This window comes from Malania oleifera, chromosome 8 (assembly GCF_029873635.1).
Source record: "Malania oleifera isolate guangnan ecotype guangnan chromosome 8, ASM2987363v1, whole genome shotgun sequence".
NCBI lineage: Eukaryota > Viridiplantae > Streptophyta > Magnoliopsida > Santalales > Ximeniaceae > Malania > Malania oleifera.
The window spans coordinates 38,765,047-38,789,592 of record NC_080424.1 but is presented as its reverse complement, the minus strand read 5'-3'; the positions used below and the strand labels follow the sequence as shown (position 1 = coordinate 38,789,592).

The following is a 24,546-nucleotide window of genomic DNA, read 5'->3' as shown; positions in this document are numbered from 1 at the left end:
TGAACCCAACTTGTCTCTGATGTAGGATAAGGATGGGTGACCTAGTCCTATGAGTTTCAACCCTCAATCACATACATAAGAAACACTTTAAAATGAGAATTCAATCAACCAAGCATAAACAAAATGAATCATGCTTTATCATGAGATCCAAGGATTTTAGAAAGGTATATATGCCATGAAAATACCATTCAACCATTCAAGAAAATAAATCAATGTTATCACAATCATATCCCACAGTTGGCAAGCAAGTATGTGTATAAATAGTGATAAATTTTAAGTTTTGGAGGTATTCAGTCAACTGGCGGCAAAGGAACTGAATAGAAATGAGATTTTTAGGGGTTTTTGCGAAACAGGGGATTATGGGATCTGAAACAAAGATGGTAACAAAGTTGTGGATGGGTTAGGTTGAGTATTACCATGTGGCTCCTCTTGATAACTTACCAATGATCAACGAATGTGAATCAAACCAAGAACTCCATCTAGAACGCGGTGAACCAGTGTAAAGATTGCTGCTTATTATTCGTCGTATGCGAAGGGCGTGGGATGATTAAAGATAGAACGATGTGGTGGATTGATGTGATGGGTAGATGTTGGATAGCTTGATGGATAGATTGGTGTTCTCACACCAACTAATCTTCGGGGAGAACACTACAGCTTCTCGCCACTCAATCGCAAGGATCAGAACAAAGCTCTGAGCTTTCATAGGAAGAACATTTATTCAATCAATTATAATACTTGGCTTCCTTCTAGTGTTTACAATAGCAATATATATAGCAGAAAAGAAAGACCTAGTGATAAATGACCTAAACATCCAATACAGTCATGGGAGTTGACTCACTTAAGGAACTCACACAAATCTCTCACAAATTAAATACTTAACACAAATTAAATACCTAAGATAACTCAATACAATTAATTAAATGAAACAAATTTAAAAGGGAGGCCTAAGCTGTGGGAGGCCTAGAGTAGTTGTTGGGACCCAGTAGATTCATGTTGGGCCCACAAGGGTCTTGAGTCTCGGAATTGTAAAATCACAACTCGGGGCTTCTTGATTTTGAAAAGCCTTCAAGTATCTCCATAAGATCTTCAAGTATTTCCATAAGATCTTCAAGTATCTCCATAAGATCTTCAAGTGGTTATCAAGCATTTTGGACATCCGGGGGTCGTCCACGTGTCACCATGTCGGTGAATGAAAAGGAAAGGGGGAGTGGTTTCTAATCCTCGTCATCTCTCCTGGGCCCAAAAGAATTCTTCTCCGAAGAATGAGAAACAAAATACTTGGAGTAGAGTTCTAGGTTAAGACGTAGTAAATCTTCCTTCAAAATCCAACTGCGTTCTGAAATTGGTTTACCTTTCCACTTGACTACGAATTTATGATAGGATCTAGATTGTGTGATCATGGTTTTATCATCCAGGATTTCCTCAATGTCATCACGGTTCTTGGATATTGGCAGTGATGGTGGCAAAGGCAATTTCGTTGGTTTGGGCTCATGATGAGTGGAGAACGGAATGGGATCACCTGGAGGGTTAGAAATAGGAGGTTCTATGAAAGTAGAAGCTTCAAGAAATGGGGTTAAGTCCGCAACATTAAACACATTACTAATGCCAAATTCAGTGGGAATATCAATCATATAAGCATTAGAACTAATTTTCTTTAAAATCTTGAAAGGACCCATTTTCTTAGCATATAACCTTCTTACCTTTCCTATCGAAATCCGTTTGGGACGAATACGGATCATAACCATATCACCCTCTGAAAATTCTTGCAACTTGCAATGAATATCAGCAATAGATTTATAATGTTCATTGTTCAAGTTGATCTTCATTCTAATTTCAGAGTGCAGCACATATATGTGTTTAGCAAATGCATCGGCTTGTTTGCTCAATCTAACATACAGAGGTAATAGGACAAGATCTATATGCTTTCTATCTTGTGATAACCTAACACGGGCTAAGGCATATGGTCCTATTTTCTCAACAACTAAATGCAACATTGACCACGAGAAGGCATAAACCCCAAGCTATGAAGTGTTCAACTATGAAACATCTCAATAGGCTACTAAGGCTTCTATCAACTAACTCAACTTGCCAATTGGTTTGCAGGTGATAAGCACTAGGACATTTAAGCCTAGTGCCTAACATGGTCCTCAAGGCTTTCAAGAAGTAACCTATAAGCTTCACATCCCTATTGGAAACAATGATTTTGGGAAACCTATTCTTGATGACAATCTTGTTGTTTGTTTTATTATGGATGCACGAGCTCAAAGTGTTTTCTTCCTTGGGATTAGGAAAAGTGGGGTATTCAAGTGTACCTAAACTCTTATGAACATGGTTAGGTTCCTTCAATTCATGTATTGGTTTTAGCTCCTCATATTCTATTGGGTTCACTCTATGATGTGATAAGTGAGGCAAAGATGAACCAAGAACAAGATCTATGACATGTGAAAGCTTTGTCACAGGAGATGACTCACTAGGTGGCCAAATAGGACATCCTTAAACTTAGAAGGTAGAGATGATACTTGTAAGGGTGTTTCTTTTTCAAGAAGGGGTATTTCATTCTCCTTAGGAACATCCATCGACACTACCTTGGTATCTTGACTCTCTTGCTCACACAGCTTTTTACTTATGGTGTTCAAGGTTTCACCACAAGTCTTTTTCTTTTCCTTCTTATTTTTATCACCATCTTCCCTATCAAGTGCCAAGTTCATGGGTGCTTTTCCATCATCCATAAGTTGTTGGATTGTGGAATTACTTTCTCGAGAGGTGACTAGACTTGATTGTACTAGTTGGGACTAGTTGTAGTTAGGTGCCCTTTGAGAGTGTGGCTTATTTGAAAACTATTTTCCCATGAGCCCTTTAGTTATTTGCTCAAAGTCATAAGTTAAATTATATGCATGTTCGAGGGACTCAATGTGATATGAGAATAGTTTTCTCCTCAGTTCAGGCTTTAATCCTAAGCAAAATCTGGAGGTCTGTTGACTATCAGTCTCATAGACATCACATCTTATAAACAACTCATCGAATTGACTCATGTATTCTGACATAGTCATGCTACCTTGACACAAACTATAAAGTTGATCTATAATGTGCTCTCTATAACTAAGGGGTTCATACTTCTCTTTTAACATGGCCTTTATTAGATCCTAATGATCAATGGGTCGATGATTTAACCTCGCTTCCTGCCTCTCGACATTTATCTAATGGAGCTTGGCTTGCCCCGTCAATCACATTTTTGCAAACATAACCCAATGAGGGTTAGTCATCTTACACCAATCAAAATAAGCATCCATCCCAGTCAACCAATCTTGGAAGACTTTAGGATCCTTTTGTCCATCATAGGTGGGGGCTTCTATCCTCATTACATCCTTGTATGGATCACGATGGTCCCTATGGTAAGGTCTCCTAACATGAAGGTCATCAATGTTATAGTCCTCATCATCCCAATGTTGGGCATAGGTCCCACGACGTGGGGGTCTCCTAGCAAAGTCATCCTAATGATTTAATCACCGTTCTAGAAGGAGAGAAGGTCTCCCTCTAGGAGGCATAGGTGGTCCTCTTTCATCACTAAGCCTACGACCTCGGTAAAGATTCCTGACTTGAGTAGACATCCTAGGGGTTGGACAAGGATTCAGACACATTAGGGAAACCCTTGGAATGGTGTTTGGTCACACAAAGTAGGGTCAAATGTAAACCTAACCAAACTATGTTCCAAATATCCAAAATTCAAAATATAGGTGGGCTAGCTTGGGCAAAACCGTCACCCATTTTTCTAGAAACCCAAGAGCAACTAATGGAATTTTAGCCACAGACACCCTTCATTATTTGAGGCATAAATTTTGTTATGGAACTCCAAATAAGGCGATCCTAGATGTATAGCGCTTTTGAAGATAGGAAGGTTTTGATAGTGAAAATTGCACATCAATTTGGAAAAAGGACAATGAAAATGTTGGGACTTAGAAGGCTCGCCTAATCTGACCTAGACTCTGATACCAAGATGATGTAGTACGGGGATGGGTCACCTAGTCCTATGGGTTTCAACCGTCAATCACAGACATGAGAAAAACTTTAAAACAAGAATTCAACCATCCAAACATAAACAAAATGAATCATACTTTATCATGTAGCCCAAGGATTTTAAAAAGGTATATAATCAGGTTCAAATTCAGTCCAAGGTGGTTTAATCATATCCCACAATTAACAAGCAAGTATGTGTATAAATAGTGAGAAATTTCAAGTTTTGGAGGTATTCAATCGATTGGCGGCAAAGGAACTGAATAAAAATGGGATTTTTAGGGGTTTTTGCGAAACGGGGGCTTATGGGATCTTAAACAAAGATGATAACAATGTTATGGATGGGTTAGGTTGAGTATTACCATGTGGCTCCTCTGGATAACTTACCAATGATCAACGAACGTGAATCAAACCAAGAAATCCCTCGAGATCGCAATGAACTGGTGTAAAGGTTGCTGCTTGTTGTTCGTCGTATGCGGAGGGCATGGGATGATCAAAGAATGAATAATATTCTCCAGAAGAGAATATGTCTTTTAAAGTTTAAAGAGTATCAATCTCCAGAAGAGATGGTATGATAGTCCTCCTAAAGAGGTTATATATTTAAATCTCCTAAAGAAATATTCTTTCTGAAAAGGCTATGTATCTAATCTCCAGAAGAGATGATAAATATTTACCTCCTAAAGAGGGTATATTCTTAACCTCTCGAAGAGATGTTAAATTCAATCTCTTGGAGGAGGTGAAACATTTATCCTCCAAATGAGGTAGTATATTTAACCTCCGGAAGATGTGGTAAATTATTACTCAATTTAATATTGTAAATTGGAATCATATTCCAAAACAGTACAAATTGATAAAAATAATATAATGTTCCTGAAGAAACATATTTAAGTACCCTCGAAGGGTGAAAATAATATTATATTATTATCTCAATATTATTTTAGTTTTTACATTTTGTTTTCTAAATTTTCTTATTATTATTAATTTATTCAGATGTCGAACCTAAGCAAAGTTGAATTTGTTCCCCTTGATATCAAAGGCAACAATTATTTATCATTGATTCTTGATGATGATATCCATCTAAATGCAATGAACTTGGGAAACACTATTCTAAATATAAATACCATATCCCTGCAAGATCGCGCAAAAGCTATGATCTTCCTCCATCATCATTTAGATGAAGAATTAAAGACTGAATACCTCATTGTTAAAGACACACTTATCCCATGGAAAATTCTAAAGGATAGATTTGACCGCCAAAAAACTATGATTTTATCAAAAACTCGATATGAATGTTTGCACCTGAGGTTGCAAGACTTTAAAACAGTTGATGAATATAACTCAGCTCTGCATAAAATTAGCTTGAAGCTAAAATTATGTGGTGAAAATATTACTAATGAAGAAAAGCCAGAAAATTTGTTTACTACTTTCCATCCCACTAATGTACTCCTGCAGCAACAATATAGGGAGAGGAAAATTACTAAATTTTTTGAACTTATATTATGTCTTCTTGTTACTGAGTAAAATAACAAGCTTTTGATGAAAAATCATCGAACTCGTCCAATTGGTTTGACTCCATTCCCTAAAATGAATATGAATACATCTCGTGATCAAGGACGAGGCAACATGCATGGTCGTGTGCATAGTCATGACCGTAGTTGAAATAATCATTGGCATCAACGTAAAGCTCCAATCCCCCAGAAGAGGGATAGCCCCCAAACACGGGTTAATGATCAAAATAAGAGACCTAGACAGCATGAAACTGAATGTTACAAATGCAGAGGAAAAAGTCATTGGTTGCGTACCTGTCGTATGCCTAGGCACTTGGTAGATCTATACCAATCATCTATAAAAGAAAGGAAAAAGAGTAAAGAAGTTGAAACAAATTTTTCTAACAATTTTTTCCAAATATATCTTAATGCTGAACCATCCAACTTTGTTTATCTTGATGTTGCTAATTTCCTTATAAATCAAGATGAAAATAATGATGTAATATTTTAAGATATACAATAAGCAATATTGTATTTTTATTTTAATAAATAAATTGCTGCTATGATCAATTATAGTAATAGGTTTTTTAAATATGTGTTGTAGTGTGAATTGTCTTCAAGTTTTGATCGATTCTAAGATGTTTTTGGAAGAAATTTGTTTAGCTGACAGTGCTACAACGCACACAATTCTTTGAGATAGGAAATATTTTCATTACTTAAATATATCTTCAACAAATGTTAATACAATATCTGGTTCTACAAACTTGATTGAAAGCACCGGAAGAGCTAAGTTACCTAATGGTACTTTATTACAAATTGATGAACCTTTGTATTCTAGCAAATCCAGAAAAAATCTGTTAAACTTTAAAAATTTAAGACTTAATGGATATTACATTGAAACTACAAATGAAAGTAATAAAGAATTCCTTTATATTACTTCTATTGTTTGTGGGAAGAAACAAATTTTAGAAAAACTGTCAACTTTATCTTCTGGATTATATTATACAAAGATTAAAGCAATTGAATCATATAATGTCTTGCACCAGAAGTGCAATGACCCAAAGTTATTTACACTTTGATATGATCGTCTTGGACATCTTAGAGATGTACTGATGCGAATAATCATTGAGAATTCACATGGTCATCCACTAAAGAACTAGAAGATTCTTTTTTCAAATGATTTCATGTGTACTGCTTGCTTTTTAAGGAAATTAATTGTCAAACCATCTGTTTTAAAAGTAAGTTTTGAATCTCCCAATTTCTTATAGAAAATTCATGGTGATATATGTGGACCAATACATCCACCATTCTAGACCATTTAGATATTTGATGGTCTTAATTGATGCATCTACTAGATGGTCACATGTTTCTCTATTTTCTACTTGTAATATTACATTTGCTAGACTTCTTTCTCAACTGATTATTAGATTATGAGCTCATTTTCCCAATTATCCAATTAAATCAACTCATTTGGATAATACTGATAAATTTACATCCCAAAATTTTAATAACTATTGTAAGTCGCTTGGAATAGATGTTGAACATCTTGTTGCTCATACCCATACACAAAATGGTTTAGTTGAATCTTTTATTAAGAGACTTCAGCTCATTACTGGACCTATGATTATGCTAACCAATTTGCCTTTATTTATTTGGGCATGCTACATGTTTAGTTTGTATAAGACCAACTATTTACAATAATCTTTCACCTATGTAATTAGTTTCTGGGCAACAACCTAATATTTATTATTTAAGAACTTTTGGTTGTACAGTATATGTTTCTATTGCCCCTCCTCAAAGAACAAAAATGGGTCCTTAACATAAGTTTGGCATCTATGTTGGTTTTGATTCCCCTTCTATTATTAGATATCTTGAACCTTTAACAGGTGATTTATTTGAAGTACGATTTCAAGATTATCATTTTGATGAAATAGATTCCCTATATTAGGGGGAGCAAAATCAGTATCTAAAGCATAACATGAAATCACATGGAATGCCATGAGTTTATCTCATTTAAATTCTTGCACAAATCAAAGTGAACTTGAAGTTCAGAAGAATTTACATTTGCAAGGGGTTGCAAATTGCTATGCATCTTCTTCTTTTCTTTTCTTTTTTCTTTTTTTCAACGTTGCCTCTCCTAGAAAAGAAGTCCTCCACCCCCTTTTCAAGAACTTCCTAGCTGAAGCCTCCTCTAAAAAGAAAGCCTTTATTTTCCTTTTTAAAGAAAACCCTAAGCACCTTTTTTGTTTATTAGAGCATAGCTGGTTCAAATCAAGCCCAGCACATGCTTGAGAAGCCCAATTAACCCAGGCCTTCACGCATGAGTTCCCCACCAGCCACGTATGCATGCATATGCGGCCTCTTTTTGAAATCCTCCAACATTGCTTTTTTAAAACCCTTAATTAAATAGAACCCTCTAGCTCACATATTACATGGTTTTTTTTCTTCTCACGTGGTCACATCATATGGCCCAATTGCTTTTCATTTTTGAGGCCATTAGCCTCCAATACCAAGCCGAGCTCACACACAGGCCAGCTCCAAGGGACCACACAGCCAACCCATGTGAATCTCACGGTCTGCTTCATGCACACTTGTACATGTGCATGGATTATTATTATTATTATTATTATTATTATTATTATTATTATTATTATTATTATTATTATTATTATTATTATTATTATTATTATTATTCTTCTTCTTCTTCTTCTTTTAAAACCACGCACAAGCCCACGATTATTTAACAGCTCACGACTCTCCACTTTTATTTCATGCATGGCTTGTACACGACTTCTCTTCCTGCTCATGACCCTCATAGTGCATGCGACGTCTCCTTGTGTAGTGTACGAATTCTCCAATATTTTTAATTTCGGATTTAATTTTCAAAAATTTTCTTTCTTTTCTTCAAATCTATAATAAAATGAAATGACTGCAGTGAGACTTAAAATCAGCAAAACCTAAATAAAATTAAGCCAAAGTTTAAAGTTAAGAAGGGATAATTTATTCTAATATATGTCAGTCATCACAAATCAATTACCAAATTCTTTTGCAAATACCAAGGCCATATTAAAATCTCATATACCTGCTGCAGATAACCTAACACGCATTGATGTTCATGAACGACAACAATCGACTAATGAACTTAAACCATAAGTTAAGCATGGAAGGCCTGCTGGCGCAAAAGATAAAACTCATACAAGGAGAAAATTTAAATCTGTAAAAACTTCAGAAGAGGTTACAGAGGTGGATAATTTATTCGACATTTACAAATTCATTTCTCCTGAAAATGAAATCCCTATTATAGAACCTCCTAAAGAGAAAAATCTTGAAGAGACATCCATTGAAAAGGGACAGGCAACTAGAAATAATAATGAGATCTCAATTCATTACACAGGAGAAATATGAGATAGAAATAAAGTTGTTGTCAACAACACATTTACATATGCAGTAGCTATTGACATTACCAGAAGTAATGAGGATCCTAAACCTAAATCTGTTAATGAATGTCGATAAAATAGTGATTGGCCAAAATGGAAAGAGACTATCACATCAGAATTAAACTCTTTATCAAAAAGAGACGTTTTTTGAACATGCAGTCTAAACACCAGAAGATGTCCAATCCGTTGGATACAAATGAGTAGTTGTGCGCAAGAGGAATGAAAATAATAAAATTACTCAATATAAAGCAAGGCTTGTGGCACAAGGTTTCTCACAAAAACCCAAAATTGATTATGAGAAGGTATATTCCCTTGTAATGGATGAAATTACTTTCAGATTCTTAATTGCGCTAGCAGTCACTGAACGACTGAGCATGCGTCTTATAGACGTAGTAACGGTATACCTATATGGATCGTTGGATAATGAAATTTATATCAAAATCACTGAAGGATTTAACTTGTCTGAAGAAAAACCCATAAATTTATATTCAATTAAACTCCAACATTCTTTATATGGATTAAAACAATCTGAACGCATGTGGTATAATCGATTAAGTGAGTACCTCGTGAAAGAAGGTTTCATAAAAGATCCAATTTGTCCATGTGTTTTTATTAAAATATTAGAATCCAATTTTGTTATAATTACTGTCTATGTTGATGATTTGAATTTAGTTAGGACTCCTGAAGAGCTCACTAAAACTGCTAATTATTTAATGGTAGAATTTGAGATGAAAGATTTAGGAAAGACAAAATATTGTCTTGGTCTATAGATTGAACATGTAAATGGTGAAATTTTTGTTCATCAATATAAATATACCAAAAAGGTATTAAGATAATTTTATATGGACAAAGTTCATCTTTTGGGATCTCCAATGATGGTGTGATCACTTGATATTAAGAAGGATCCATTTCGACCTCATGATGAAGGGGAGGAATTACTTGATCCTAAAGTACCATATTTAAGTGCTATCGACTCTCTAATGTATTTGGCAAATTGTACAAGATTCGAAATTACATTTTTTTGTAAATCTACTAGTAAGATACAACTTTGCTTCTACTCAGCGACACTGGAATGAAATTAAACATATTCTTCGCTATTTGAGAGGTACATCTGATTTGAATCTATTCTACTCATTTGATTTCAAATCTCAATTAGTAGGATATGTAGATGCTAGATATCTATTTGATTCTCACAATACTAAATCTTAAACTGAATATATATTTCTTTACAAAAAAACTATTATATTTTGGAAATTAGTTAAGTAGATAATTACAGTAACATCCTCCAATCATTTTGAAATACTAGTTATCCATGAAACTAGTAGAGAATGCGTGTGACTCAAATATATGATTTCTCATGTCCAAACAAATTGTGATCTTCAATCAATTAAGGATATTTCAACAGTTTTATATGAAAACAATACAGCATGTATAACTCAACTAAGAAGAGGATACATAAAATTAGATGACAGAATGAAACATATCTCTCAAAAATTTTTCAATATACATGAACTCCAGAAAAATGGTGATATAAATGTTCAACAGATTCGATCAAGTAATAATTTAGTAGATTTGTTCATCAAAACTTTACCTACTACAACATTCAAGAAATTAGTTCATCTTATCGGAATGAAATATCTTAAAGATCTTAATAAAAGGAGTTAATGTATGAGTGACAACCAAAGGGGAGTATTATAAATAGATGAGTGTGACTGTCATTCATTCATATCTTATCTATCTCTTCCTGTCCTAGAGAACCCGTCCTAGAGAACCTGCCCCATATGTCTGCACTAATTAATGTCCCTATGAACTTGTCTTGTATGTCTGCACTAATTATGTCTCCATATGAACCTATCCTTTATGTTTGCACTAATAAAGTCAGCATTAGTTAGCTTGTGAATGCTATGAATACCTCATCCCACATATTCAGTGCGGTAAGAAAGAAGAGTAGAAAAAGAAGATGATAGAAAGAAAGAAGTAGAAAACAGAGATGAGAGATATAAAAGAAATCGGGAGAAATATTTTGTATAAGGCCAGATCCATATCATATTGTAATTCCTCCTGAAATAATAAAACTTTGATCCAATTCACCATCCGAACTACTTAAATCTTTGTATCATCTTATTTAATTTTTTTATTTATTTTTTTACATCTTTTATAACAAAACCATAAATGTCTCACCAATATTTTCGTCCTCTAAATATTTCATAGCTCATAAAATCTACATCACATGCGGTCCGCTTGGAAGGTACAAAATCAGTTTGACTAGAAGGCGAATTCACGAAATCCGTCAAACGTGGTAAAGCAGGTGGAAAACCTCGTGAACGGTAAGTATACCTAAACCTAAAAGGGGAAAAGAAAATAATAAAAGTGTCAAGCCTGTCCTGCCTCCTGTTCCTTCCACGAGGCCTCACCAGTCACATCGTCACGTTTTTGACGCACTCAACATTTGGACACGGCGGTGTCTTCGACGATTTTCTCCGGGTTCGTGTTCTTCATGAAATGGACATGTAAATATTTGTTTTTGTATCCGAGTGCATCCCATCAGCATCATAAACATCGTCATCTCCCTCAAACCTTCTCGCAGTAATCCCGCTCAATTTCTGCATTTCTCTCTCTCGCCCTTCGGTTTCATCGAACCTTGCTTTCCCAAAAACAAAGGTAAGATCCTTTCTGCGCAATTCTCTTCTACGTTATGAAATTATTTTTTCCTTTTTTGTATTTCGTTTTCTGCTTTGTTGTGCATTTGTTTTTCTTCCCTTCTCGATCATGTCGGCTTCGTTTCTTCTATTTGGATTTCTGAATTGAATGGTGTTTTGTCTTCGTGTGGCTGTATTAATTATGTTTGGGAAATTGTGTGTTCGTTGAGCTTTTTATCTCTGTAATGGGAACTTCAATTTCTTGAAGATCTCCATTGACAACCTTGCATTCGGATCCGTTTATGTTTCCCTATATGTTTTCACAAAACAAAATAAATCAGAAGATAAATAACTGATGGATTGTATCTGACTTTTCTGGTGGTCACTCGCATTTTTTTTTTCCTTTCCTTTTTTTTTTTTATATTAGTTATTAGGGATCTTGTGTGGATTATTCATCTGTGGCGAGCAAAGACATCCTTTCTGAGGAGCCGTTTGGTGACGATAGATAAATAGAAATCAGAAACAAAAATCTAAAATCAGAAAAAGAACCTAAAAACCAGAAAACAGTAACTATTTTATTAATACTTGTAAAACTAAAATAGATTAAAAACTTAATTAAAAGTGTTCAATAATAAAATTGCAAAATAATGCAAATTAAAAAAAAAAAAAAAACTATAATCATTTTACTTAATTCTTATGCGTTCAAAATTTACCTTGCAATAAAAATTATTGGGCTTGACAATTGAAAAATAGTACAAATAGTTTATACTTGGCTTTATTATTATTTTTTAAAATTTATAATTATTTTTATTTCAATTATATTTGAAGTCATATGATCATTTTATTTTAATAAAGTGAATGATTTAATCCAAAATAGCTATTTCTAGATACTAAGGGGTGTTTGGTATCACTATAAAAAATTAGAGAAACGAAAACCAAGAAACAGAAGTAGAACTAAAAACAAGAAACCAGCAACCTATTTGGTTAACATTTATAAAAATAATGCAAATTAAAAACTTAATTAAAAAAATGCTTATTTTCATATTTAAATCAAAATATTATAAGAATATGATTAAAATAATGAAATTACAAATAATACACATTAAAAAATTGCTATAATAAAAAAATTATTATTATAATTATTTTACTTAGTCGTCCTACTTTCAAATTTTATTTACAATAAAATTTTATTGGACATGACAATAGAAAAATACTAAAAGTATTTTGTAATTGGTTTTATTATTATTTTTTAAAATTTATGTATATTTTTATTTTAATTATATTTAAATTCATATGATCATTTAAATTTGATTTTATTTTAAAAGTATCTAAAATGAATAATTTAATCCAAAAAAAATATTTTTAAATATTAAAATTTTTGGCAATAGGTTGCCAAAACAACTAAAAACCATAAAATCTAGTTTTCCGTTTTTTGGCAAACAATTGAAAACCAGCAACAGAAATGAAAAACTGACAATAGAACCAAACGCATTTTTATAATATGCTTTTTCACTGTGGAGAAACAAAAATAGAAAACAGGAAATAGAAAACAACAACGATACCAAACAGACCCTAAAATATTTGGCAACAGGTTGCCAAAACAACTGAGAACCATAAAATTTGGTTTTCAATTTTTTTTGCAAACAACATAAAATCAACAACATAAACAAACTTGTTTTTATAATCTGCCTCATTGTACAAAAACGAAAATATAAACCAAAAAATAGCAACGATACCAAATAGGTCCCGAGCTCTTATGAACTTGTTGCACTCCTTGCATGTGTTCAATACTGAGGACTTGTGTCTATTCGTGTTTGGAAATTCTTTTTAATGTGTATTTGTGTGCATCAATGAATAAAACCTTTTGATTAGTTTAGTTTGTAGAATGGAATAGGGTGGAAATACAATAACTATTCTATAGAAATATAATAGTCTGCGAAAAAGGAAAAGAGAAGGAAAAAGATGACGAAACCAGCAACATGCGATTTGCAATAACTATTTCTAAATTTTACCATGACAACATTTTTTCCCTAGCTGTTTTATGTTGATTGAAATAATATCAACTTTTGCATGTTTATCTTACAATAGTACCTTTTTTTTTTACCTGTTAACTACTATATTCCTGTATAATAGCTATTCCGTTTGGCAAACCATATACGTATTTGATTGAAGGTTGTTTAAACAGCTTTATGTTTGGCTTTATAACTTCGGAAAAGTCATGCATCAGCTGGTATATTAATGGTTATTCTGCTGTGAAATGAACCAATACATATTTTAAATGTGTACTTGCACTTTTATTTTAGGTATCTTGGATTTTCAGAATGGCTGCTATAGCATTTCACCAAGCTATTGGGACTCTTCATTCCCACGGATATCTAAACTACTGTAGCTTCAATCAAGAGCATGGGCATGTTTCAGTGAGATTGATCCCAAGGAGTTTTAAAATTGACAATGGACTGTCAAGAAGAAGTTATTGCCCCACTGAAAGAGGTTTTGGTTTGATTCAAGCCTCAGCTGCTCATACTTCTGTGTTTGATCCAGTTGCATCGCCAACAAATAAGGGCACTGATGATTCCCATAAGAAAGCAAGTAAGCTGGTTTCATTATTTTTTTTAATTTTATCTCATTTGATTTGTAAATAGCAAAAAGCTGACAAACCCTTCTTCTAGCTATTTAGTTTGGCTACTATAGTACTGGTTGTCATAAAATTTCAATGTGCAAAAGCCATCAAGCATCTCCATCATGTTTAAGTTCTTTTGCTGGATTTCTTAATAATTTAGAGACTATGAGGCTTCTTGTGATTTCTAATTTCTGCGTCCATTCTGCTTTCAGATGAAGCAGCTTTGATCCTGATTCGGCATGGTGAGTCTCTGTGGAATGAAAAGAACCTATTCACAGGTTGTGTTGATGTGCCATTGAGCAAGAAGGGTGTTGAGGAGGCAATTGAGGCTGGCAAGAGAATCAGCAACATACCAGTTGACATGATCTATACATCTGCTCTGATTCGTGCACAGATGACTGCTATGCTTGCCATGACCCAGCACCGTCGCAGGAAGGTAATATGGGAAAACATGTTATGGGTATTAAAACAGGCTGTTTTTATCCAGTGCTGTTCCCTATGTTAGAATGAACATTGCAATTGTAATATGAGCTTCTGATTTACAGTTTTAATTGGATGAACCTTTGTTATGGGTTGGTGGATCAAATTGATTGAGATAACTGTATTCATTCCACTTTGTACCTGCAATAAATACCCATATAAATTAGTTTACACATACTCCAAAAATGTGTGGCTTCTTCAGGGCTTTTGGGTTGTGCTTTTATGGAAATGGGTTAGTTTTGTTCCTACTGGAGACCTTTGTTAAATGTTATCATCTCCTTACTACTAATAACTGATGTTTCTGCAGGTGCCAATCATCATGCACAATGAGAATGAACGAGCAAATGCATGGAGTCAAATTTATAGCAAAGACACGAAAAAGCAATCAATTCCTGTTATAGCTGCCTGGCAATTGAATGAAAGAATGTGATAGTCTTTTTATACTATGATTGCTTGTCTTACTGTCATTCTCTCCCCTTTCATGCACATGACACACAGGCTGTTATTCTCCCCAGGTATGGTGAACTGCAGGGTCTCAATAAGCAGGAAACGGCAGAAAGATATGGGAAGGAACAAGTCCATGAGTGGCGTAGGAGTTATGATATACCACCACCCAATGGCGAGAGTTTGGAAATGTGTGCTCAGAGAGCTGTTGCTTATTTCAAAGATCATGTAAGCATCGCAGTATGCTTTTCTACTTTTCAATATGATATTTTGAATCCGATATCTATTTTTTTCAGAGAAATTACTTTTCAACACAATGTTTTGAATCCGATATGAATCTATTCAGAATCTTATATGGCTCCTAAGCGTTCAACTAATCATACTATATGTATTAACATCTGATGGTGGAAATATTATGTTGCAGATTGTACCACAACTTTTGTCTGGAAAGAATGTGATGATTGCTGCGCATGGGAATTCATTGAGATCCATTATTATGTATCTTGACAAATTAACTTCCCAGGAGGTGATAAGCCATATTCTCTAAATGTTTTCCTTTCGTCATGCACTTTTTTTCTTACATTTAGCTAGCACATTCTGCTTTTTTTTTTTTTTTAAATATAACAAACAAAACGCTTTTGACAGGTTATTAGCTTAGAACTATCAACTGGCATACCTATGCTTTACATATTTAAAGAGGGAAAGTTCATAAGGAGGGGAAGTCCAGTGGGACCCACTGAGGCTGGTGTTTATGCCTATACTAGGGTATGCAGCTTCTGCTCCTTGTTATTCTCCACCTATAATTGATTCATTTTCTTTATTCTTTTGTTTGAAGCCATATACTCATGAGGATGGAAAGGCATGCAGTTTTCTTGGTCGTAGTAACTTTTAACTTTTTTTTGGGGGAGGGGTTGGGAGGGGGAGAAGAATTCGATATGATTTCCTGAGTGTGAGCCTTGACTTAATGGTAGGGGTGTTATGTCCATACCTTAAGGTCACAAGTTCAGATCATGAAATGAGTCTTGGAAGTAAGACTGCATATATCTTTTCTTCCCTAAAGCCTCGTTGTCATGGGAGCCTTTCGACTGAGCGTTAGATTTTTGTGTGTAATTTCCTGCATCTTTATTTTTTGGCACTTGTTGAGGGGAAGGGTGTAAGTATAGGAACTTAATACTACATTTCATTTGCAGAAGTAGGCTTCAAATTGGAAGGATTTTACCCCAATTCTCATTACTGATTTTGGTTTATGTAAATGAGGATGGAATCACATTTTGGCTCATATGCTAATTTTTCATTCAATGGCATGATGATTTTGCCTCTTACCAATGGGAATTGCTAAAACAATAATAAGCCTTACATAATAATAAACTTGCAAAGGAATCAATCTCATTCCAATCTTTGGTTACATAAATGAGTGCAGAATCACATTTTGGCTTATATGCTAATTTTTCATTCAATGGAATTGTGATTTCCCTTCTTATTGATAGGGAATTACAAGACCATTCCTGAGTCCTTTTGGAAAACAATTATAACTTTTACAAAAATTCAAGCGCATGTATGTACACACTCTGACACAAGCAGATTGTCTCTCAGGCATGCTACAATCAATGACAAGAAGGATAACAACAACAATTTATGACAATAAAAACAAGAACAATTAATAATAATAACAATGACAGTAGCTACAACAACAACAAGAACAATTAATAATAATAACAATGACAGTAGCAATAACAGCAGCAACAACAACAACAATAATAAAATATTAAAATTAAAAAAAAAAATGCAGAAATTTTCAGTAAAGAAAGGTTGAATTGAATAATTAAAATTTTTGTTAAAGACTACAAAATTAAATAATTATGCATTTGAAGAATTTTTTAAAAAATGATATATTTTTCATTCTAATGTTTTGAAAAACTCAATCGAGGCTTGCCTCAAGATGAGGCATGCCTAAAACGCCTTGAGGCTCAATCTAAGAGTACCTTATTCCCAAAAGGCCAACACAATACTCACTAAGGCCTATGCATTTATGCAATAGGCACGCCTTTTGTGCTGTTTTAGTTGAAACTTGCATATTTTGGTGGTCTGTGGATCTCAAGTTAGATTTGGCTAGAAAATATTAACGTTGTGTTTATATGATAGGAATGTCATAGCACAAGTTTATTTCTAAAATTCTTCCAAAATAATTGAGAGTTGCATCTTATATCTTGAAAATAAATTGAACTTTCAACTTTTTGATTTTATAGCTATCTCTTGGCAATTGGCATGATTTGTTTAATGAATTCAAGTTGATTTTTTTTTAATGGCCAACAAGTAGTTACTATATTTGATTTTTGTTTTTAATTTTCTTAATTTTTTTTTTATTTTTAAAAATATAAAGTTAGATTTGGCTGTAAAATTTATCTGCATGTTGATATTAAAGGAATGCTATAATATGAGTAAATTTCTAAGACTCTTGAACCTCAACCTCTGCAAAATAATTGAGAGTTGCATCTTATATCTTGAAAATAATTTGGACTTTATAATGTTATAGCTATGTCTTGGCATGATTTTTCAAATGAATTCAAGTTAGCATTTCTTGACTGACCAATAAGTAGTCTACAAATTATATATTTTTTATTTATTTTTTTTCTTTTTCTTTGTAATTTTCTTAATTTTTAAAAATATGTTCATTTTTTTTTTTTTACATATTTTAAAATAAAATTCTCAAAAGGCTTACGCAGTTACGCTTCAAAGCCTTGAGGGTTAAAACACCTCACCTTAGGCCTTCCTATTTTAAAACATTGTTTCGTTCTGTTGCAGTCACAATTAAAGACAAGTAGCAAACGTTGGAAAGGAATTGAAATTTATTGGGGTATTTATTTTGTGTTACTAACCTTACATAGTAATCACATCCCAATATTTCTACCTAGATTCCTTTCATGCTTCAACCCCATTCTGCAAACAAAAGATAGTGTTACAGCTGTTTGAGTTCGGAACAACTGTCTACTGTAAAATTTCATTCTTTGTTTCTCCACCTTTTTTCTCTCTTCTCTGTTGTATTGCTGATTAAACATAACTTTTAATTTTTTTTTTTCAAGAAAAGAAGTCATGATATAATGGGACAGCTGGTTCAGGGCAACCTGGATGCCACCACCTGAAATGAGATAGCCCTGGAATCCTATGCTTAAGGATAGGATGACTGTCTTTTGAGAACATTTATTGTTTGTTCATGCTATAGGATACCTGAGAATATAGCACACGAAGTATGTGCCTATGTTTAGTTGAACATGAGAATCTTGCATATATTTCATTGAGATTACTAAAATAGCCCAGAATCTTTATGCATAATAACATATGATAAGCGTTCTGTTTACACACAATAACCTGTTGAGAGTATGTAATGGTTTAGAGTCATGCCCTAAATGGTTCAAACACGGTGGTTAATTGCATAAATGTACAACAAATAACAAGATTATTTAGTTAATGCATGAGTATATCTGGGAGGCAATGGCTAAATGAAATTTACTGGCGAGTTCATTATTTGGTTAACTTATTTAGTTGGATTATAAGAATTGATAATGCTAGTTCAAATGCTTCTCTACCCATTAATCCATGCCACATGCATCTCTATCGGAGTTTCATTTTGTTTTACCTCAATTAAACCTTAAATCATGTTCATTATTCCAGATCAAATGCTTCTTTTTAAACCATTTACAAATTCCAGCATATTGAGAGAAATGAGGGAGGCGAGGTGAACCTAAAAATACACAAATGAGAAGGTAAGCAATTCTGTATCCTGTAACCAACTAATTCATAACATGGTTATGCTCATACATACAAATGGATGTGCTCAACTCATTAATCCAACCCAACATTCTGTTTGCAATTCACACATGCACAAATGAAAATTGAAGCATACAACCTCAGATTCTAGCATATTGAGAGAAGATGGTTATTCTAACAACTAGTTGTGAAATGTTAAAGCGAGTTTCATTGAAAAAATTATGGAAATGCTTTATGGCAAAATTTTTTGTGGGATTCATTGAAATACGTCAGTAATCATTTGGTTACCTGCTTGCCTCGTGAAGTACTTGAAGGCAGAATACTCCTGGAAATAAATACTTCATCTTCAAAGCATTGAAAAATACTTCATCCTCAAAAAATACTTCATTAAACAGATGTCGAAACAAAATTTACTAATCAAGAAATATTTTCTTTAGCATTATTTCTTTTATCCAGACTAAAATGATGATGGAACAAAATTTAATTTACAGATCAAAGTAAAATCTTTTCATTTTTGGTTGATCAAAGTAAAATCAGTTCAGAGTATTGAACCTACTAAGATTCAATATCAACACATAAAATTGAAAAAAATAAGAGGAAGCTGTGACAATTACAGGCTTAAGAAGAGATTGGCCAGAGCTGAGATGATTACTGATGCTGGGGGACAATGGCATCACTAGAATAGGCAGCTAGAAATTCATTATGGGGGTGGAAGAGATACTTGAAGAGACAGGTGGGGTAAATTTTAGGGGTTTTGCATCATGAGAGTTGGGCATTTTTGTGTCAATTGGCCAAATATTGGGTACATTTTTTTGCTCCTACAAATTTTGATGGCCATAGGAATAAAATATAACTGGAGGGAAGGTTAGGCATTGGATTCCTATGGTTTGTGGGAATTGAAGGATTCTGGAGACATCTTAGATTCGTGCAGGTAGGATTCCATCACAAACCAGACATCCAATCGTCTTCAGCATCACATTCATGGGAATATCCCTGGCTGTGACAGAACTTTCCCCAATTCCTTCACTATCCATTATTATGCTTTCATATAAATCTCAATGCAGCTCTATATTGCAGCATTTTTAGCTGGCAAAAATAAGTGTTATATTTCAAGTGAAATGCTGCACCATCATATTTGCATGCCATTTGAAATTATACTCGGACAAAATCATAGGGACCTTTATATGGTTAACTACAATTGTAAAAACTAAGAAAATGCTAGATGAATGGAGGAAAAACACTTTAATACCTATATATAAAAATTAAGGAGATATTCAAAATTGTAATAACTATCGTGAAATTAAACTTATGAGTCATACGATGAAACTATGGGAAAGGGTAGTTGAACAAAGATTAAGGTTACAAACGAAGATTTCAGAAAATCAATTTGGTTTTATGCCTGGGAGATCTACCACCGAAGCTATTTATCTCTTAATAAAATTAATGGAAAAGTTTAGGAAAAAGAAGAGGGACTTGCATATGATATTTATTGACCTTGAGAAAGCATATGATAGGATACCTATGGAAGTTCTATATTGGGTTTTAGGGGAAAAGGGTGTATGTTGTAGGTATACCGATGTCATTAAGGATATGTACGATGGAGTAATGACTTGTGTAAAGACTATAAATAGAGAAACTAGAGAATTTCCAATTACCATAGGTGTATATCAAGGATTTGCTTTGAGTCTGTATCTTTTTGCTTTAGTGATGGAACAATTGACTAAGAATATTTAAAAGGAGATTCCATGGTGTATGTTGTTTGCAGATGATATTATATTAATTGACGAAACTAGGGACGGAGTAGAGGCTGAGTTAGAATTATGGAGAGAAGCTTTGGAATCTAGAGGCTTTAGGATAATTAGAAATAAAATAGAATATATGAAATGTAATTTTAGTAATGATAGGAGGAATATTGAAAACAAAGTTAAACTTGATGATTAAGAAATAAATAGCACTTGCAGATTTCGATACCTTGGATCTATTATGCAAGTTAAAGAAGAAATTGAAGATGATGTAATGCATAGAGTTAAAGCAGGTTTGGTAAAGTGCTTCAAGTGTGCTATGTGATCGTAAAATACCCTTAAAATTGAAAGAAAAGTTTTATAGGACAGCTATAAGACCAGCTATGCTATATGGATCGGAATGTTGGGCGACGAAGAAACATAATATCCAAAAAGTAAAAGTTGTCGAGATGAGAATGCTTAGATGGATGAATGGTATAACATTGAAAGGTAAATTAAGGAATGAACACATTTGTGGTAAGTTAGGTGTAGCTCCTATAGAAGATAAGATAAGGGAGGGACGACTTATATGGTATGGACACTTGCAACGTAGGCCACATAGTGCCCCTGTAAGAAAGAGTGACTTAGTTACTGTGGGGGGCAATAGAAGGAGTAGGGGTAGACCTAAAATAACTTGGGAGGAGATAGTGAGTAAGGATTTAATATCTTTGAATCTATTAAAAGAAATGGTCCATGATCGCATAAATTGGCGGAAAATGATTTATATAGCTGAACCCACTTAGTGGGACTAAGGCTTGATTTTGTTGTTTGTTATTGTATAATTGTGTTCTTTCTAGTTTTAATTATTTGGAAGTCTTTCTGTTTTAACCTTTAAGGCAGTTTGCTAAATACAAATTATAAAACTTCTGTCCAGGGTTCATGTTTCATATGCAAGCCTTCATATATGTTTTTTCTAGGAAGAAATTCAGCTTTATTTATAATGGAATTAGGGAAGTGACCATTACTCAGAATTGGGGTCCCTAGTAGGTTCAGTTTCATCTGTAATGGAATTATGGAAACAGCCATTACCCAGTATTTGGTCACCCCATGGTTTGAGCATCTGGATATGGTTCTAAGTTATGCCCTTCAGCATTTTTGCATGGAGCGACTGCTATCATTAATACTTGATTGAACCTGCGCATCCACGAGCCAGTTATTCAGATTGAAATTCTTCCTCAGAAATTGGGAAAAAAAAGAGAGTAGTAAATGTATTAATTATAGCCACATATCATACATCTGCTCATGCTCCGGAAATGTGATGGGTGCATCTTCTTTCCCCTTTTAGTATATGTGGATACACTACTGCAAAATGAAAGTATTTGGAAAAATGTTGGAAAACAGAAGTTAAAATTTGCTTGTTCACAAAATTGAAACCAAGTGCGACACAAGTAGACTACTGCACAAGTGTTCTGCCAGAGAATGTGACTTCCTTTAAAACAGTGTGGAAACTTTACCTTTTGGGATGGTTCAAGGTATGAGTCAGTATTATTCCTATATTTACCTGCTTCAATAATTATCTTACTGTAAAGTGATATGTTACTACTTTTAAATGGATAAGAAATGGCAGTAGCAAATGCTTTATGTTTATTCTCGTTTGGTTTTTGCTTGTCTATTTCAATTGTCTAGTTTTTATATATCTGAAATGAGACAACTTTGGTGTTTGATACATAAATATGTGTGTTCCCCAATGCAGAGTTTGGCTTTATACAGGCAGAAGCTGGATGAGATGTTGCATTAGTATTTTTCATAGCATAGGTAGATAGATGCTTGCCTTGTTTCCTGCTTCTGCTTTATCTCCATTAATGTGCTTATGCTTTATTTTTATTTTTATTTTTATTTTTGACTTTATTTTTTAAAAAATGTCTGCTTGTTTGCAGGGGCCTAGTGTCCATTTATTACAATCTTCGACCCTGTTTGTTTAAGTTGAGGGGCAACCGAAGCACACTTCTGCAAATGCAAGCTACTTGAAACGCATGGATGCTTTATGGACCTTCAGGAAGCTGGTTACTGCGTCCTGGTTCACTCAAGCTTAGTTCAAGTGCGCTTAGTTCAAGTGCTTGATCCCTGTTTCTTTTTATTGTTATTATTATATTTTGGTTTCAATTGTCAGGTCTTGTGTCCGTGGCCGGTCAGATGCATGAGGCGTGAGAAGTTGAATTTTGTGATATAAGGGAGTCAAGAATGTATTTTTGTGGACATTTTCAAATTTGCAGTATTATTGGTGAATTGATCAACACGTCCGTTGTGCATTATTTGATATGGAAGAGGCAGAGTGTTAGGGGTTGATAGGATGACCTCGGTTAAATAGGGAGGCGAGATGTCTTCACTTGCTCTCGCCAGAGATTTTTATACTGGATGTTGAATTACTCGGATGATGGCTTGTGTGATTGTCTTGGTGATTGAATATAACAACTAGTTCTACATGTTATTGAGTATGAAGGTTGTTTATATTCATGAATTCATTATTCTTGGAACTGATATTTCATGACAGTCGGATTAAATGTGTGTTATTGGCTGACTCTATCGAGGGTGAGCCTCAATTAGTGCTGCGCGGCTTGTTAATTGGGTTGAAATTGGCGGTCTGTGACAGTTGGTATTAGAGCATGGTTTGCGTGAGCCCGGTGGGTGTGAACACTGTGAGCAGGAAGTGTAGAATTTAAAAATTTTGTAAAATAGAACAATATGGAGGCATGTAAGGCAAGGGATGACTTAAGAGAAAATTGATTTTGAAAATACAATTGTGGAACTTGAATAAGTCACTCCATGTATGAAAATCCCTGGTATGGAGTAGTTGTAAGCCTCGAGAATAAGTTGAAACACATTGAGGGCAGGATGCCATCTCTCATCTCGTGAAGGAGAATGACAAACGAAGCTTGTGGTATTTGAAGGAGGATTGGGTAGTTGGAAACTTTAGTGAGGGTGCCATAATCCTTTGGGGTGGTGCCAATAGAGCTTGAGGCCTCCTTAAGGGAAGCAAACCAATAGAGCTTGAGGTCTGCTAGAGAATATTGACTTTTTGGAAGCCTTGAGTATGCTGAAACATATTGATGGCGTGATGCCATTCATTGTCTCAAAGGGGTAGTGCCAATAGAGATTAAGGCCTCCCTATGGGAAGTAGACCAATAGAGCTTGAGGTCTACCAAAGAGTATTGAGTTGTCGCCTAGAATAGGCTGATTTATATCGCCGGCATGATGCCATCCATGCTCCCAAAGGGTAGTGCCAATAAAGCTTGAGACCTCCCTGCGAGAAATAGACCAATAGAGCTTGAGGACTGTCTGAGAATATTGAGCTGTCATAAGCCTTGAATAGGTTGAAAGACATCGAGGTCGAATGCAATCTAGAATCCCATGGGTTTGTGCCAATAGAGATTGAGGCCGTCCTACGAAAGTTAAGTGAGATCGTTGCTATATTGTGTGTACATAGTATGGGAAGAGAATCCATTACAATTTGATGGGTAAGTGAGCCGAGGACCAGTAAGACTACAGAGAGAAGGTAATGGTTCACACCAAGCACGCATGAAAGTAGGCAAGGTGCCACCCAAAAGTGCAAAAGGGAAGGCAATGTGAATGTTGCACGCTCTGTAAATCAACATGGTAAAGAAAGGATAATGGTTCACACCAAGCGTCTGAGAAAGTAGGTAGGGTGTCACACCAAGCGCAAAAGGGTTGGCAAGGTAAATGATGCATGCTTTGGTTGGTATGGCAAATATAGGATAATGGTTCCCGCCAAGTACTTAGGAAAGTAGGCAGGGTGACACGCCATATGCGCAAAAAGGGGTAGGCAGGATGAACGCTGCACGCTCTAACCAAGTTAAGATAGATAATTGCAAGCCTCTGATGACTTGAACGATGATTTGATGCAAGATTTGATAGATTTCAATA

At 34.4% G+C, this 24,546-nt stretch overlaps 1 protein-coding gene across 3 annotated transcripts; it reads left to right on the top strand.

The window, feature by feature from the left end:
- The first annotated feature begins 11,311 nt into the window (after positions 1-11,311).
- On the top strand, positions 11,312-23,087 carry LOC131162501 (2,3-bisphosphoglycerate-dependent phosphoglycerate mutase 1-like). 3 transcript variants are annotated; one of them, XM_058119059.1, is made up of 10 exons: positions 11,315-11,596; positions 13,878-14,163; positions 14,407-14,630; positions 14,982-15,100; positions 15,190-15,346; positions 15,543-15,644; positions 15,764-15,883; positions 22,358-22,419; positions 22,542-22,702; positions 22,775-23,087. In XM_058119059.1, the coding sequence occupies exons 2-8, from the start codon at positions 13,896-13,898 to the stop codon at positions 22,400-22,402; spliced, it is 1,035 nt and encodes a 344-aa protein (XP_057975042.1). In that variant the 5' UTR covers positions 11,315-11,596; positions 13,878-13,895; the 3' UTR covers positions 22,403-22,419; positions 22,542-22,702; positions 22,775-23,087. The 3 variants fall into 3 exon arrangements, with proteins under 3 accessions (XP_057975043.1, XP_057975041.1, XP_057975042.1); XM_058119060.1 differs by lacking the exon at positions 22,358-22,419 and having other exon boundaries at positions 11,312-11,596; XM_058119058.1 differs by lacking the exon at positions 22,358-22,419 and having other exon boundaries at positions 11,313-11,596; positions 22,542-23,087.
- The last annotated feature ends 1,459 nt before the right edge of the window (positions 23,088-24,546 follow it).